Source organism: Tachysurus fulvidraco, chromosome 6 (assembly GCF_022655615.1).
Source record: "Tachysurus fulvidraco isolate hzauxx_2018 chromosome 6, HZAU_PFXX_2.0, whole genome shotgun sequence".
Lineage (NCBI taxonomy): Eukaryota > Metazoa > Chordata > Actinopteri > Siluriformes > Bagridae > Tachysurus > Tachysurus fulvidraco.
In genome coordinates, this window is record NC_062523.1 from 30,852,100 (window position 1) to 30,867,732 (window position 15,633).

Below are 15,633 nucleotides of genomic sequence, written 5' to 3' on the forward strand. Positions count from 1 at the left end.
TATGAATTGTATAGTTTTATTCACACATTAATAATAATACATCTGAATTTGTAAAATAAAAAAGTAGATAAATGTAAAATTCAATATATGAAAATATGTCCACATAAATCCCATTACATTACAGAAACTAAGCTAAATATAAAAGATCTAAAATGTCTGAAAATCTCCATGTTAGCATTACACTCTTTATTCTGAAAGAGATAGAATTCCAAATCAATTCTATAATCAAGTAAAAATCTAAACTCTTTTATATACTTAAAAAGCAAAATGAAATGAAATCATTAATATATTTTCATTAAGAATTGGATTAATATGAATATCTGAGTAACTCATTAGACAAGCTTTAAAATTGTTTGTCACTTATCATGTGAACTTTCTTTATTCAAAGTTTAATTGTTGTTGTGAACTCTTTTTGAGCACATAGTCATTAGCAAAGTGGATAATCTGTGTTAAGGCATCGAGCATCAGGCAGTTTATATCTTCATTCATGTGGATCTGCTCATGATAGTTCAAGACAGGAAAGATACGGTTCAGAGTCACACCCAGTTCATAACTGCATTTCTCCATCTGGACACACAAACACACACATACACACACACACACACACACACACACACACACAAAAAATATACAAACGATGTCAGAATTTGTAGTTACAAAACTCTACAGTTTTCAATATGAAAAATGACTCACATTGTCTTTGATCTTCTTGCTTTTGTAGACGTTTTGCAGTTTCTCCTTGGTTAATGGACATGCGAGGTCTACTCTTGTCATGAAAACCACTTGAGGTATTCCTGTAGCATCATCAGGAAACACACATATAACAATTCAGTCATTTCAGTGTAAAACCTTAGAAGTGTGCTGGATTTTTGCAGTCTGATTAATGATCAGTTTATTGGATTTATGTTTCTGTGCTAACCCATGTTGCTTGCTGCTTTCATGACACACTTCATTTTTTGCATAAACTTTTGGTCTTGGGTTGAAATTGTGTCAGCTGGCATGACGAACACCAGGCAGTGCATCTGATCACTCAGGGTGGGGTTTTTATTGTAGTAAAGGCTGCTTTCAGACAGTGGAGTTTGAGCGTTGAACTGAAGAAAAGAGGATTCAATAAAGACTGTTTATACTTGTAGTATTTTCTAGTGACATTTGTTATTTATGTATGATGTGATTAAGACAAATTACTATAATGTGAATTCAATAGAGTGTAAGTGTTACACACCGGGTAACCCTCTTTAATGTGACCTTTTAAAGCACTGATGATATCTTCATTGAGGACTCCAGAGTCTTTTTCAGAACCCATTATATCATTGAAGGCAAAAGGAAATGTTCTTCCTTCATTTGCGATTTGGAATCGTTGATACTGTAATGTTACAGAAAACCATGTTAAAGTTTAACTAGATAACTGTCACATACATACAAAGTGAAATGAAGTCACACACGTAGGACTGCGTAATATAGACTCACAGATAGAGTATGACTCGTTGTTGTTCCTGAAGCAGCCAGACAGTCGATAAACTGACGGCCTTCAAAAATGGATCTGATGGTGTTTATGGTGCTGGACTTTCCTGTTCCAACTGGTCCACAGACGAGGAATCGGAGCTCTTGAACTTCATTACAAATTTGAAATGTCTTCAGAGACTTTAACATTCTCTCTTGTCTGAAGAAAAAAAAGGCAATTCTAACACATTTATCTTTAATATTTAAATTATGATAATATTTAACTTTTATATATTTGAACAATTCACTGCTCATGTGCCATCATCTAAGATCTTTATGGATAATGGTACTTTGCATACAGTATAACCAAAATATGTTTGTAAACTTACTTCCAGTCCACTTTCCTCCATTCTTTCATAACTGTAAAAACAATACAATATTAACATGCTATGAGTTAATATTAATATTAGAATGTATATAACTATACTAACAGTATACAGTAATCCCTCGCCACTTTGCGGTTCAAGTTTCATGGTTCAAGTTTCGCGGCCTCGGTGCATCGCTGATTTTTCAAAAATATTCAGCGAAAAATAAAAATAAAAACAGTTTCCCAGGATGTCAGACAAAGAGAGAAACTCTCTCAGAGGCTTTGTACATACCCACGGGCACTCAGACAAGGCACATGATTGGTTCCCGGCGTGAGATCTGAGCTGATTGGCTACGCATCATCGCATCCTCTCCCAGCTTCTTCCTTTGTTGTATCTCGCCACTCTCGTTCACGCTGTCAACCGAGTCTCGCGTATTGTGTTAGAAATTAACATTTCGTTAAGCCCTTACGATGCCTCCTAAGCGCCGTGCCCCTGCGAAAGATTCCTCTAGTGAGCCCAAGAGGAAGAGGAAGATGATGACCATCAGTGAAAAGGTCAAACTTAGCACCAATCCTACTTTGCGGATTTTTACATATGTAAAAAGAAATTATGCCGTCCTTTATATTTATTAGCAATACTCTTGGACTCAGCCACAATCACTTTCCTCTCCTCTCTTTCCTCAACCATGGACTTTCTCTGCCATCTGTACACTAAACAAAAGAAAACTTCTTGTTCTGCTACTTGGCTTTCAGATGTTTTCTGTTGTGCAACAATCGAAAAGAGCTAAGATCATGCAAGAGAAAGTGGAGGAAATCACAATTGATGCAGATCTTCAGATCTCCTCAGATGTGACTTCTGTCAAGACTTCCTTCAACAAGGAAAAGCTAGATGCTTCAGCACAATACCCTCAGAAGCTCCACAACATCATCTCTTCTCTACTCAACCCTTGGCTCCACCTGCTTCATCCTCTCTGACTGCAGAAGACTTTGCTTCTTTGTACCATGAGAAAATTGTGGAAATCTGCAGGACCTTCACTTCAGCCCGGATTGCACTTACATCTCACAGCCTGGATTCCCCCACTCCTTCATTGTCACATTTCTCAACTGTAGCAGCAGAAATTTTACAACTCATCCAGTCTTGCAATCTCACCACCTGCCCATTGGATCCACTTCCATGCTCTATGCTCCAGATCATCTCACATGGCTTTAAAGAAGCTCATTCCACAAAGACATGCTACATGCTGCTAGATCAGCCAAACTGTCATCCGTCCTCATCCTCCTTGATCTTTCGGCAGTATTTGATACGGTCAACCACAAGACTCTCTTGTCCACCCTCAGGAGTTTGCAGAACAGCATGGGAATGGTTGCTTCTTACCTAGAAGGATGCTCATATACTAGTCTGCGTGGAGCAGATGTCACTCCCCTCCATGTTACCTGTACTGGTGTCCCACAGGGCTCAGTACTTGGACCGCTTCTTTTCTCCCTTTCTCCCTTTCCCTGTCTTTTGGTGAAGTTATTTCCTCACATGGCTTCTCTTACCACTGCTATGCTGATGATACACAACCTATCTTCTCTTTCCCACCCTCAGATACCACAGCTTCTGATCAGATCTCAGCATGTCTGGCAGAAATATCATCATGGATGACTGCTTATCAGTTAAAGCTCAATCATAGCAAAACTGAACTTCTATCCATCCCAGGTGATTCATCTCCAGGTCATGATCTTGCAATATCCCTGCATAACGATCTGATCTCTCTTTCAGTCACAGCTCACAACCTTGGGGTAACCATGGGCAATCTTCATATTTCCTTTTCCTCTCATGTTGCTAATGTGACTCACTCATGTCGGTTTCTTCTCTGCAGCATTAGATGGATTCGGCCATTTTTGTCCACAAAGGCTGCTCAGGTACTTGTTCAATCTCTTGTCATTTCAAAACTGGATTACTGCAATCCACTGCTGGCAGGTGTACAGTTGAATGCAATTGGTACTCTGCAAATGATCCAAAATGCAGCTGCAAGTTCTCACATACCACCAGGCTGCTGCGATCCCTCCACTGGCTTCCAGTAGTTTCCAGTAGCTCCACAGGTATCCACTGATACCTGCCTAAGAAGCCAAAAATGGACCAGCTCCCTCTTACGGCAAAGCCCTCATCATTCATTATTGCACCTCACACCCTCAGGTCTACCAGCACTGCTCGACTGGATCCACCATCTCTCAGGGTAAGAGGTAAGTATACTACAATACCCTTTCCTGTTCTGCCACCGAGGTGGTGGAATGAACTTCACCTAGGGGTGAACGATGGTTGAAGACAAACTTATTCATGAAACACTTTAACTAGCACTTCCTTCCCTGTTTGGTGTATATAAACTTTAAACAGTGTTTTAGATGCCAAATGATGTAAATTTATAATTTTTAAACATGTATGATTAAGATCACTCATTATATAGTTATTATTAGCATTAATATTAGCTAGTTAAGCTCTAGTTAACTAGAGAGTTAACTGATAATTCATGTAATAATAACTTCTGATACTTACTGATTCTCACAAATGCAGAGCATGAAGTGGAACCTGAACTGTTGCTCAGAGTTACGGTGTAGTTTCCTTCATCACCGTCCTCAGCGTTTGAAATTTCCAAGACATAATTTGTACCAATTGTTCTCATTTTGTGCTTGCCCTCAACACAAAGCAATTTTTGGCCATGCTTTTCCCATAAGACTGTTACATATGTTGTGTTTGCCTCACAGGAAAGAATAATATCCTGTCCATGTACAACTTGTTTATCAGGCAGAACTGTGACAAATTCTGTTAAATGGATAAGACAAAATGTAATTAAATTCAAATATTATAAAATGTATATAGATATATGTTTGTATTTCAGGTCATGAGCATGTCGAGCCAACCGTACACTCCTCAGGATGCTTAAAGAATCTTTTAGAATTTTTCCTTTCATATATTTTCAAAATGCTTAAAGCTAGATTTAAACATTCATTAGTTCATCTGAACCAGCTAACGTGTGTTAGATTAGGCCATCGTCATGTACAGAGCCCAAACTCCCAATATCTCTGTTTAAATTACTGAATAATTATTTAATTATAACACATTCAGAATTATAATTAACAAGTTTTCTGCAAGAATGCACCAGTTCCAGAGTCACTGTGGTAAATTTCTGATATATTTCAGACCCTAAATTAACATTAGACCATGTTGAATGAAATACTTCAGTTTGTGTTTACGTACCAGGTTTGGTTATAAATAATCTCCTGATAAACTTTGCCATTCTTGAGAATGAAAACAGCAAATCAAAAGAAAGAAAAAAGAAGTAACTTTGTAGAACAGAACTCGGTTGTATCTGTAATAAATAAAAGACACATATGAATGAGAATACAAGGATCTTGAAATTAATAGCAACAAGACAATCAAATGGTTCTAGTTTATTACGGTTTAAGATCATTAGTAGAGGTGTGTGTGTGTGTCTGTGTGTGTGTGTGTGTGTGTGTGTGTGTGTGTGTGTGTGTGTGTGTGTGTGTGTGTGTGTGTGTGTGTGTGTTTTGAGATAACGAGATACGAGATAACGAATTGAGTGTGTTTTCTATACTATGATACTATTCTATACATGATCCTTCTTTATGAACATAACTTACCTTGTGTGAAGCTCTGCGTGAGATTTAAGGTCTGTGTGTGTTTCTCTGTCTGCTGTTCTGAGTGTGCAGCTCAGCTGGTCTTCCTCTCGACTGCTGACTCTTCTTTCTCTTTTGCTGTTATATAGTGCAGAGGGGAAGTGGAGCATTACTGAGAAAGTGAAAGTAAAATGTATCTGTCAGCTACAGATAACGAATAATTGCACATTTATTTTTTATTGGCATTTACAGCGTTCACATGTTCACATGTACTCATGAAACTCACATCAAATCAACCGTTGGGAGGGGAATGTGATATCAATGAAAAGAATTTAAAAATACACTGAACAGCAGTTCTGTGGAGAGAAACTGATATCAAGGCCACGCTTCTTTTCAGCCTTAAGGTTTGTTGGATGCTGAACAACCCACCAGGACAAACCAGTCCAGTGGTGAAGTTTATTATTAACAGTGAGTGTCGAACTGTGGCCGAGACTGAAGGAAGGGAAAACTAAATGAATTCCGTTGGTTATTAAGCTCCGCAAGGAGGAATAATAATCCGTCTTCTGCTGTGCACTCTCACCTGCCTGCATATCTTCTCTGTTCTTATTATATTTTCTTATCAGTCATGTTCATTAAATCATTACCTATGGAAATTTACTGTAGGTGAATGTACCTCTTGTACCTGTTGTACCTGTTGTACATACTCGGCACGAGATTGCTGGTGAGCTTTTATTTCCAGGCTAGTTTCATTCACAGCATGAAACAATGAGAAATTTAACAACAAGATCAAAACTTGACTAGTTTACAGCTGCTCAGATGTTGGCAGGCTCTAACACACTGCAAGCCCGCTCACTAACATAGAAAAAAATCATTCACAAATAAGCAACGTGTGCCACTTTAATTTGCTCATTACCCTGCACTCCTGCTGCAGACTCCCAGTAAACCATGTCCCCACTTACCACAAGAGAATATCTGAATAAACAGCATCTGAGTCAGTGACTGGTTAAGAGAGGGATTATAGTCAGGAAGCAACCATGAGGTAAGGGTTAACCGGGGCAGTCGTGGCCTAATGGTTTGAGAGTCTGATTCGTAACCTAAAGGTTGTGGGTTCGAGTCTCGGGCCGGCCACAACTGAGGTGCCCTTGAGCAAGGCACCGAACCCCCAACTGCTCCCTGGGCACCGCAGCATAAAGCTGCCCACTACTCCGGGTGTGTGTTCATGGTGTGTGAGTGTGTGTGCACTTTGGATGGGTTAAATGCAGAAAACAAATTCTGAGTATGAGTATACTTAGCCGTATGTCACGTCACGTCACTTTCACATCACAATGTCATCATGGCGGAGACATAACATAATGCTGGACTTTGGCAAGAAAAAGTGTTTCAGTGTTGGAAAAAGAAAAAAAAAATCATGCTTTTTGGACAATTGTGCATCTAATGGGACCAAAAAATTCAAAGGAATGCTGTATATATGTATATTAAGAAAAAAATGAACGTTTAACTATCATTCATTAACGTATGTGATATGTCTTAGAGCGTAGCATGTACAGTAAAATAACATATAATGTCAATTATGAAAATGGCCATGCATATGTAATACATGTAGGGATGTTACACAGCATTGCAAGCACTGGTGTGCTAAGTGACACCACTGAATCATAGATTTCGAGGTGATTAAGATATGGGATTATGTTGAGATTATTTTATTATACATGGTATTATACCGTGAATGATTGGATTCACATCCAGTCCTCTGAGTGCACTGAACCTGAAGATCCAGGATGAAGTGAGTGAGTGACTGAGTGAGAGTGAGCTTTATACCTTCTGTATATTATATATCATCGATATACGGTATCATATACAAAATATTTCTATTTCAGATGCACTAATCATACTGGTGAGTAGGGATCCTTCCCAACACCTACTGTATATTTTCAACCCTATCTGCTTCAGGCTCACTATATCCTGTCCGATCCTGTGCTCTGACCTGAGCTTCCCCCAGAAAATAGTCACAAATATAGGCTTCTAACTAAAATCCACCCTGACAAATCTGCTATGGTGTTAAAAGTCTGAGCATCAGTCCAACAACCCTTCCAGAAATCAGTATGCCAGTGTTCACCCTGTAACATCTGCTCAGACCTCCTGCCTCTCCTCTTCATTTACTTTAATTGAAACAGAGAATAAAGGAGGGAGAGAGAATCTTTGTGCTCTGGAAAAGATAAGAGATAAGAGATAAGGAATTCAGAAAACCTGGCCCAATCCTCAAAGAGTGTACAGATAATGAGTATGTTCTTGTACCCATTAGCTTCGATTCAATGGCCATGATACCTCATTTGTTTCGAAGGTCACAAAACCAGCCAGAAGCTACAGTATGACTGTGCAGAATGAAATGATTAAAAGAAACTTTAACTTTAATATTTTAATAAAAGTGCAATTAGAGGGTACAGAAAGTATGGCAAGACCTAAGGGCTGAGATCGTTGAGGCTCATTGCAAACCTGAAGAGATATGCAACCGGATGAGTGGAAATATGGTATCTGGGCTTCTTCTCGTGCCTTAGGGAGGTGCATTGCCAAACTGATGAAACAGCAGTAATTACAGTTTGCCCCATTATAGGTTTGTACATCTCAGTGCACAAGAGTAAGTACAACACGATCGAGACTGTCTATCAAGCGGGAAGTTCCTCATCCTCTAATACTATCTGCCTGAAAGGACCTTCTGCGTCTGTTTGGATCATGCTCTATTCCAGTGGTTCCACTGCTTGAAGGATGTCAACACATGAATCACTTTTTGGCATTCAGCCATTTATGTTCGATTTGGTCAGGAGTACAGATGTCTGTGGTATATTTCCTTTCTTTGCATGGTGAGAGTCAGCTCTAGGCAGTGGTGGTATACGTTGGCAGGTCCGGGGCAGCGAGTATTTTTTCGTTTATGATCAAGGGCCAACAAATACCATTAAAAGTACCCTTAAAATAATCCTAGAACACACTGTGGTACAAACATGGCTGTCTCAGATTACACACCCCAGAATCCACCACACTCTCCATATCTGATCCAAATCGCTGGACTTCTGATCACACACACCTGTTCCCAATCTCAACAAAAGAGGCACTATTCTGTGTGTGTGTGTGTGTGTGTGTGTGTGTGTGTGTGTGTGTGTGTGTGTGTGTGTGTGTGTGTGTGTGAGAGAGAGAGAGAGAGAGAGAGAGAGAGAGAGAGAGAGAGAGAGAGAGAGAAAGTTGACTTCAGGAAATGTTTCCAGGAATAGGAGAAACCCTGGGACGAATGTATTGCATCATAAGTAGAGTGTTTTATAATATTAGAGGTTTAGCAATTTTGTCAATCTTTGGCTCTCCTCTTGTACATAGATATACGGTTTCCTGTGATGCCACAAGCCATAACAGCTTATATCAATCATTTCTGAGCCCCTTCATATGAAAAGAAGAAAAGAAAAGAATTAGCCAGTCGACTTGTGACAGCACCACAAATATAAGATCATGATGAAACATCCTGTTCCAGTTCATGTTCTCATAAAACATCAAAAAGGGGGTAAATATGTGAAAAATAATTCCAGAAGGGCCAGAGTGAGTATTACAGAAACCGATGATCTCCTGGGATTTTCAGAATTCTACATAAAACAAGAAACATCCAGTGAGTTGCAGTTCTGCAGCTGGCAGTGCCTTGTTGCTGTCAGAGATCAGAGACCAAATGGAAGGCTGGTTTGAGCTGACAGGAAGTGTGTGGTACTGTACCATAAAAAAAAAAAAAAGACACAGCCAGTGTGAGCAGAAAGGCATCTCAGATAGCACAGCATGCTAAAACGGCATGTGAAGCGGACAACATACACCAGCAATAGGCCAAGTTCCGATAGGGACAGATGGCTTTCCAGATGTTTCACATGGGCTTCAAGAACAGAAAATTAGGTTCCACTCCTGTTAGCTAAGAACGGAGGCTACAACGCGGACGAGTTTACTGAAACTGGACAAATCTGTATAGCTTAAGAAATGTATGAAAAAAATGATGACTTAAAGAGGATTAAATACGGACCTGTTTAATATCAGAGTTGACCTGAAGTGACAGTATGCATTATCTATTTGTATTGTAAAGGGTACTTTTATTAAAAAGGTACTTTCATTCCAGCTGAGATGATTCAGTAGTGCTCACTCTCTTAATGATGAATTCATTTTATTTCAATTTCATTTTATTAAGATCCTGCAGCCTTCCATTAAATTAATTTGAGGTCAAATCACTCCGCGCTCCTTCTAAAAGCAACTCGTAGAAGGAATAATGTTTTGTGTGAGCGTTTTAAATCCTGAAATTACATTTGTTTAATTTTTCGTGCAGTATTTATTCCTGACTCATTTACTTGCTTGGAAGTGAATAACACAGATAAATGTTCACTCGGGTTATTTTTAGAAGAATCCGCTATGACGGTGTCACTCTCATCTAGCCGTATAGTGATTTTTTTTTCTTCAGAAACATTTTTACTCTGTCTATCTTTTTCTCATGGTTTCCATTTGCGATTCACTCAGACATCTAAATTTTTGATGGCTTGCATTAGACTCTTGAGTGTAATGAAGTCATCTGATCATGGGATATAGGAGCACTCTCTTTTTTCCTAAAGTTTGAAAAGATGACTGTTTCACCCTTCAGAAAAACTTGTTTCATATATAGACATTTAAAGAAAGAAAGAAAGAAAGAAAGAAAGAAAGAAAGAAAGAAAGAAAGAAAGAAAGAAAGAAAGAAAGAAAGTGAGGATTCTTTTTGAGTCATGCTGAAATCATCACACTTGATGGTCCACAATGGTCTACATAAGCAAAACCGTGTATTATGGTGACCACACACACACACACACACACACACACACACACACACGAATATCCGTCTGTCACTTTGTTCTCAGGTTTTATGTTGGGCTGCTGATGTGTTTACATATTAGACCTGAGGAGGACCGAAGATGGAGTCACGCTAATTACGTCTGATCTCATTAAATGATACGGTGCGTGCAGGTATACACTGTAAGAGATAAGACAGGAAATGAGACGGACTTCACAAAATATCGGTCACAATATATTAGAAATCCTATGAACCCACTTGAGATAAAGAGAGACTTGAGAAATGAATCAAGCACTTGACCTTCATTGGGATTCCAAAAATTACACAAACATAACGAAAGAAAAAGTATTTTCTTTATATATCTGGGGTTTTTTACAATTACATCATGATGGATCATCTAAATGACCATAACTTCTACTCAATATAGTGTACCATCAGTGAACCCTAAGCAACTACTTCCAAAAATATGTACACCCATGTATGTTCATGTATGTATGATCTACATTAACATCAGCAGTCTGTGTGTCTGTTCAACAACGGATATCCATCTGTACTGTAATTTAAACCAATCGTTTCCCCTGTATGATGCGATGGTACAACTCAACATTTTAGTTTCACACACAATCACAACAATACACTCCGATGGTCCGGTCCTTCAGATATCGGTACCAAGACTTTAGATCTAAACTGCTTTTAACTAATATATTCACTGTTGCTTGTGATGAAACCTGATAGAGTTTAAAACCAAACAAGATTTCAGGGCCTTTGAAGAATGACAACATCAGTCTGTTTTTTTTTTTTTTTTAGAAAAGTAATCAAATGCACTCCATTTTGTTTCCATTAAGAAGGAGAATCCATTTCGTAGCATCAAAAGGGAGCTTTTATTTGTGCTGCTGAACGTACCCTACTTGACAGACTATGGACCACAGCAAACACTCACGGTTATCGATCCATCTCTGCATTAGTGTGTTACTGTGAATGGAATAACAGCTCTTATTATAGGCTACCAACCACTACAAATAGTATTTTTAACATTTATTATCTATCTATCTATCTATGTACAGTATGTAGGTAGGTAGTGAGGTGGTGTCCAGGTCAGTAGAACAAGACAGTAGATATGAATCTAACTGTGTGATAAATCCATTTTCATCCAGCTCATAGTGATCAAAATTAGATAACAATAATCACTATAGCATGATGTCACCAGTTTCTCGCTCTGCTCTGGTGTGATCTCGGGCCACACAACTTTCAGTCTCTTCCACACTTCTGTATTTGTATTAGGTTTTTTTTAGCAATAACTTTTTGCCAAGCATTTTCCACAGATTTTTAATCAGGACTCATTTTAATGTGTTTTCAGTGTTCATTTTAATGTTCTTAGCTTGAAGGAAATGACATGTTGCTTGTAAACAAAAAAAACATTACTGTGCTTAGTCCTGCTCTGGTGAACCAGGACATTGCCATGGTAAGCTCATCACCAGGGCACGCAGCTTCCCCACTCTCGTTGCTTACGTCATCTCTAGCAAAAAGGCTGTCTTTGGGGAAACATGATCCACTATATTATTCAAGAGATCTTCTGAGGACTTTCTTGGCTTCTTACTCTGCTGGAAAGAAGTAATTTTTTTCATGATTCAAAACAAGTTGAGACTTTTCATGTAGAGAAAATTAAGAAGTTTTATGGAGCTGCTTAAACAATTTTTCTTAAGGGGAGGGGTATGCACCAGGAGTACTCTTAATGCAGCTATGTAATTACCTACCAGAGCAGTAGGGGGCGATCTGTTCAGGTGATACAGAAAACCCCTATTTAAGGTAACCAATAAGGAGTCAGGCAGGAAGTAATTCTCTATCTCCTTTGGAGTAGCTTACCTCATGGTGGTTTGGGCCTTTGTACCCTGGTTGAGGAACTTAATAGTTCTAGACTCAATCGGAAGTAGCTGACCATGATATTTAGTGTGTAAATATTAAGTTGTTTGTGGCACATGGTTATGGTTTTGTTTGGAGCATGCTGGATTTATGCTGGGCAGACATTTATGCAGTCGGGGGGGGGGCACCTCTTGCTCTTGGGCACCTCAGTCGTGGTATTGCCGGCCTGAGACTCGAACCCACAACCTTAGGATTACGAGTCAGACTCTCTAACCATTAGGCCACGACTTGCCCATATATAGACATTGCTATGTATTTGTCTGGTTAGGAATAGTCAAACTCAGGGTGTAATTGCTTGAACTGAAGTTAGAACGTGAGGTGACTAGACAGACGCAAGAGATTAAATGAGCATTTTTTTTCTGGGGAGAAACTTTTATTTTTGTTTTATAAGTTATACTTCTCCTTGGTGAGTAAAAATTTCATTATTAAGAAGTATATTTAGTTGTTTTGACCGTGACTGTGAATTGTAATGTGAAAAAAATGAGTCTAAAGGGTAATATGTGATGTAAAAGTTTTAAAAAATGCTTTAAATGTGTTTTTTATATATAGTGATGTTTGTAAGATGTTTTACATTTTTGACAAAGATAATTTTGTAACATGAAAAATGCAATTGCTAACACTGTGCATAGGCCCTAGTGTTAAACTGAGCACATGGTGATTAGCATGTATGTTTTCTCATGTATGTGCGAATGATTGAGACAGAGAGTTTTTATTTAATTTAAAATGATTTATTTAAACTTTATTTGAGCTTTGGGTCATGACCGAAAGGACAAGATCCCGGATACAGGCGGCCGAAATGAGTTTCCTCCGCAGAGTGGCTGGGCGCACCCTTAGAGATAGGGTGAGGAGCTCAGTCACTCGGGAGGAGCTCAGAGTAGAGCCGCTGCTCCTCCACATTGAGAGGGGTCAGCTGAGGTGGCTCGGGCATCTGTTTCGGATGCCTCCTGGACGCCTCCCTGGGGAGGTGTTCCGGGCATGTCCAACCGGGAGGAGGCCCCGGGGAAGACCTAGGACACGCTGGAGGGACTATGTCTCTCGGCTGGCCTGGGAACGCCTCGGTATTCCCCCGGAAGAGCTGGAGGAAGTGTCCGGGGAGAGGGAAGTCTGGGCATCCCTGCTTAGACTGCTGCCCCCGCGACCCGGCCCCGGATAAGCGGTAGAAAATGGATGGATGGATGGATGGATTTATTTAAACAATGATATTAATGTTTTTATTTATTTTCCTTTGCTGAAAAATTGTGTTCCTGAATCGTGTCCTTGCCGAATATTCATAGTCCGGTTTGGACTGGCGAGCCATTCCACCAACTCGTACCTTAAAATAGAGAAAAGTGCGTGAAGTAACTAGTAAGATCAAACTATTCAAACGATCAAACGAACTATTTTTTTTTTTCCTTTTTTCAAGTTTTTCTGCCTGGATTTTCAGTGGATAGAACATTGTTTTTCTCTATTGGATTACATTTTTCCAACTCTGAGCAACATTGCTCTATATTTTTGAACTTGAAATAGAGACACTGAGCTTAAACTGAAAGTCAACTGCACGTTATGACTGAGTTTGAATGGAACAACTGAAGCCTATTGTGAAACTGATTTACACTTTTAAAACCTGAATGTCTTTGAGGAACTAAACTGAGACACTGATTTTGAAATTTAGTGTGTGGAAATTATTAATTTCTGTATTCTGAATCTGAACCTTTTATTTGTTTTTTTGAATTTTCATACCCTTTTGTTATTTTAAAGTCTTTCTTATTCAATTTACTCATTGTTATTGTTGTTATTTCATTGCCCACTTAAAGTGACTGAATTCAAAGAGTAACCATTCAGAACATTAAACCATATTCTTTTCATCAATCTTTATTTTAGTTTATTCATTGTTTTATTGATTACTGTCTTTCTAGATTACACTATTAAACTTATTACTTACCTTTGCTTTAGTGAGAAGATCATCTTCTGATTCTGGTCCAAAAGCATCCCCAGTGATTTCACAAGTGTGTTATACCTAGAATTTGTTTATATAGAATGTATAGAGAGTTACACATTAGTAGGATCCCATTACACATGGATGTATGCTTGCTAGCAGATTCCAGCTAATTCCAGCTTGATGGAGAAATACATCTTGGAGGAGTACAAAACAGCAACACTAGTGACATACAGTATATTCACAAAGCTGTGATTGTTGTAATGTGAAGAAAAACTCACTAAAGAAGTTATTTCAGTACCCTTACACATGCCATATGGTTACAGTCTCTGGTCCTTGTGGAACAGTCCTCAGCAAGTACATGATCAGAACATCACTGTTCTGTCTGTATCGTCTGAGATCTGACTGTTATAAATTAACATTCTGTTCTTCCATTTAAAACTCGTGCACTATGGCCACCCACTGTAAAGATGTCAAACTCATCAGGAAAACCATTAGCAACGACACAGTTCTGTCTTTCTCTCCATCTCTTTCTCTGTCTCCCTCCCTACCATTAAAATTTCCTCATCTGTCATTCTTCGTCAGTTGTTCCCCTTCATTTATCGTTCGTGCAGATTTGGAGTGACAAGGTCAAATTAAGTATGCATGCTAATAGAGGAAAGAGGAAGAGCCATACTGTATCTGTGGGAAAAAAGGAAGTACATTTTGTAGACAGAGTTAAGACTTGTAATATTTCTCACACTTTCATCAGGAATTGAACCCCCAACCCTGGAGATATGAGGTAAACGTGCTAGCCACCAAGCCGCCATGTTCCTCTTGTTGAAAGTCTAATCAGAAATATTATAACACAAATAAAAGTTACTTGAAGGGAAGTCCTTTGGAGTGCATTTTATCTACAAAATGCCACTTGTTGTTTTTAACAAGATTTAACTCAAATTTTGGCATTTGAGTTAATAGCCACAATTAAGACAGGAAGGCATTTAGGCTTAAATGAGCTGGAAACTATTAAAACTGAAAAGACAAAGAACTACAGAGGACAAGCGCGATGACTGCTGAGGTATCTATTTGGAAAATGAAGTAAGGTTCATTAAAGAATGGGTGACCTTAAAGTTTCATTGTGTTACCTGCAGTCTCATCTACTGTAGTTACGTGCATTCAACAATGTTAAAGGTTGATTCATGGTTATTTACTGAACCATCCATTTACTCTGTCATGTTAACTTTTTCTTTTTCTACTTAGGAATCGTACTTAGACAGAATTTAGTTAGTATCAATTATGTTGTTTTGAGATGTATTTGTGCTGGAAATTTTGCTCTCAGAAAGCACATTGCCAAAGCCACGAGAACAACCTCTCTCCGGGGTTTATTGCGATTAAACCTTCCTCTATCCTTTCACATTACCTCATAGTTAATGTTCTCAACTCATCGTGTGGTCCTCACCACTTGGCAAGTAATTTGGAACTTGATGTGGGTACAAATATGAGCACACATCCCTGTGAAAGCTCATGTACAGTAGCTAAGCACCCATATTACACAACATTATT

The 15,633-nt window shown here is 38.8% G+C and overlaps 1 protein-coding gene and 1 long non-coding RNA gene across 3 annotated transcripts; both read right to left on the reverse strand.

The window, feature by feature from the left end:
• LOC113646249 (interferon-induced protein 44-like) lies at positions 1-5,605 on the reverse strand. 2 transcript variants are annotated; one of them, XM_027152405.2, is made up of 9 exons: positions 5,450-5,605; positions 5,046-5,157; positions 4,344-4,610; positions 1,830-1,860; positions 1,468-1,660; positions 1,223-1,363; positions 920-1,091; positions 694-794; positions 1-567 (listed from the first exon to the last, which is right to left on the reverse strand). In XM_027152405.2, exons 2-9 carry the CDS (start codon positions 5,083-5,085, stop codon positions 379-381), a joined length of 1,134 nt encoding a protein of 377 aa, XP_027008206.2. In that variant the 5' UTR covers positions 5,086-5,157; positions 5,450-5,605; the 3' UTR covers positions 1-378. The 2 variants fall into 2 exon arrangements, with proteins under 2 accessions (XP_027008206.2, XP_047671052.1); XM_047815096.1 differs by lacking the exon at positions 4,344-4,610.
• A 7,671-nt stretch (positions 5,606-13,276) lies between these two features.
• LOC113646231 lies at positions 13,277-14,635 on the reverse strand. The gene is made up of 3 exons (XR_003441384.2): positions 14,373-14,635; positions 14,098-14,172; positions 13,277-13,488 (listed from the first exon to the last, which is right to left on the reverse strand). It is a non-coding gene; the product is annotated as an uncharacterized LOC113646231 (long non-coding RNA).
• Positions 14,636-15,633: the final 998 nt, after the last annotated feature.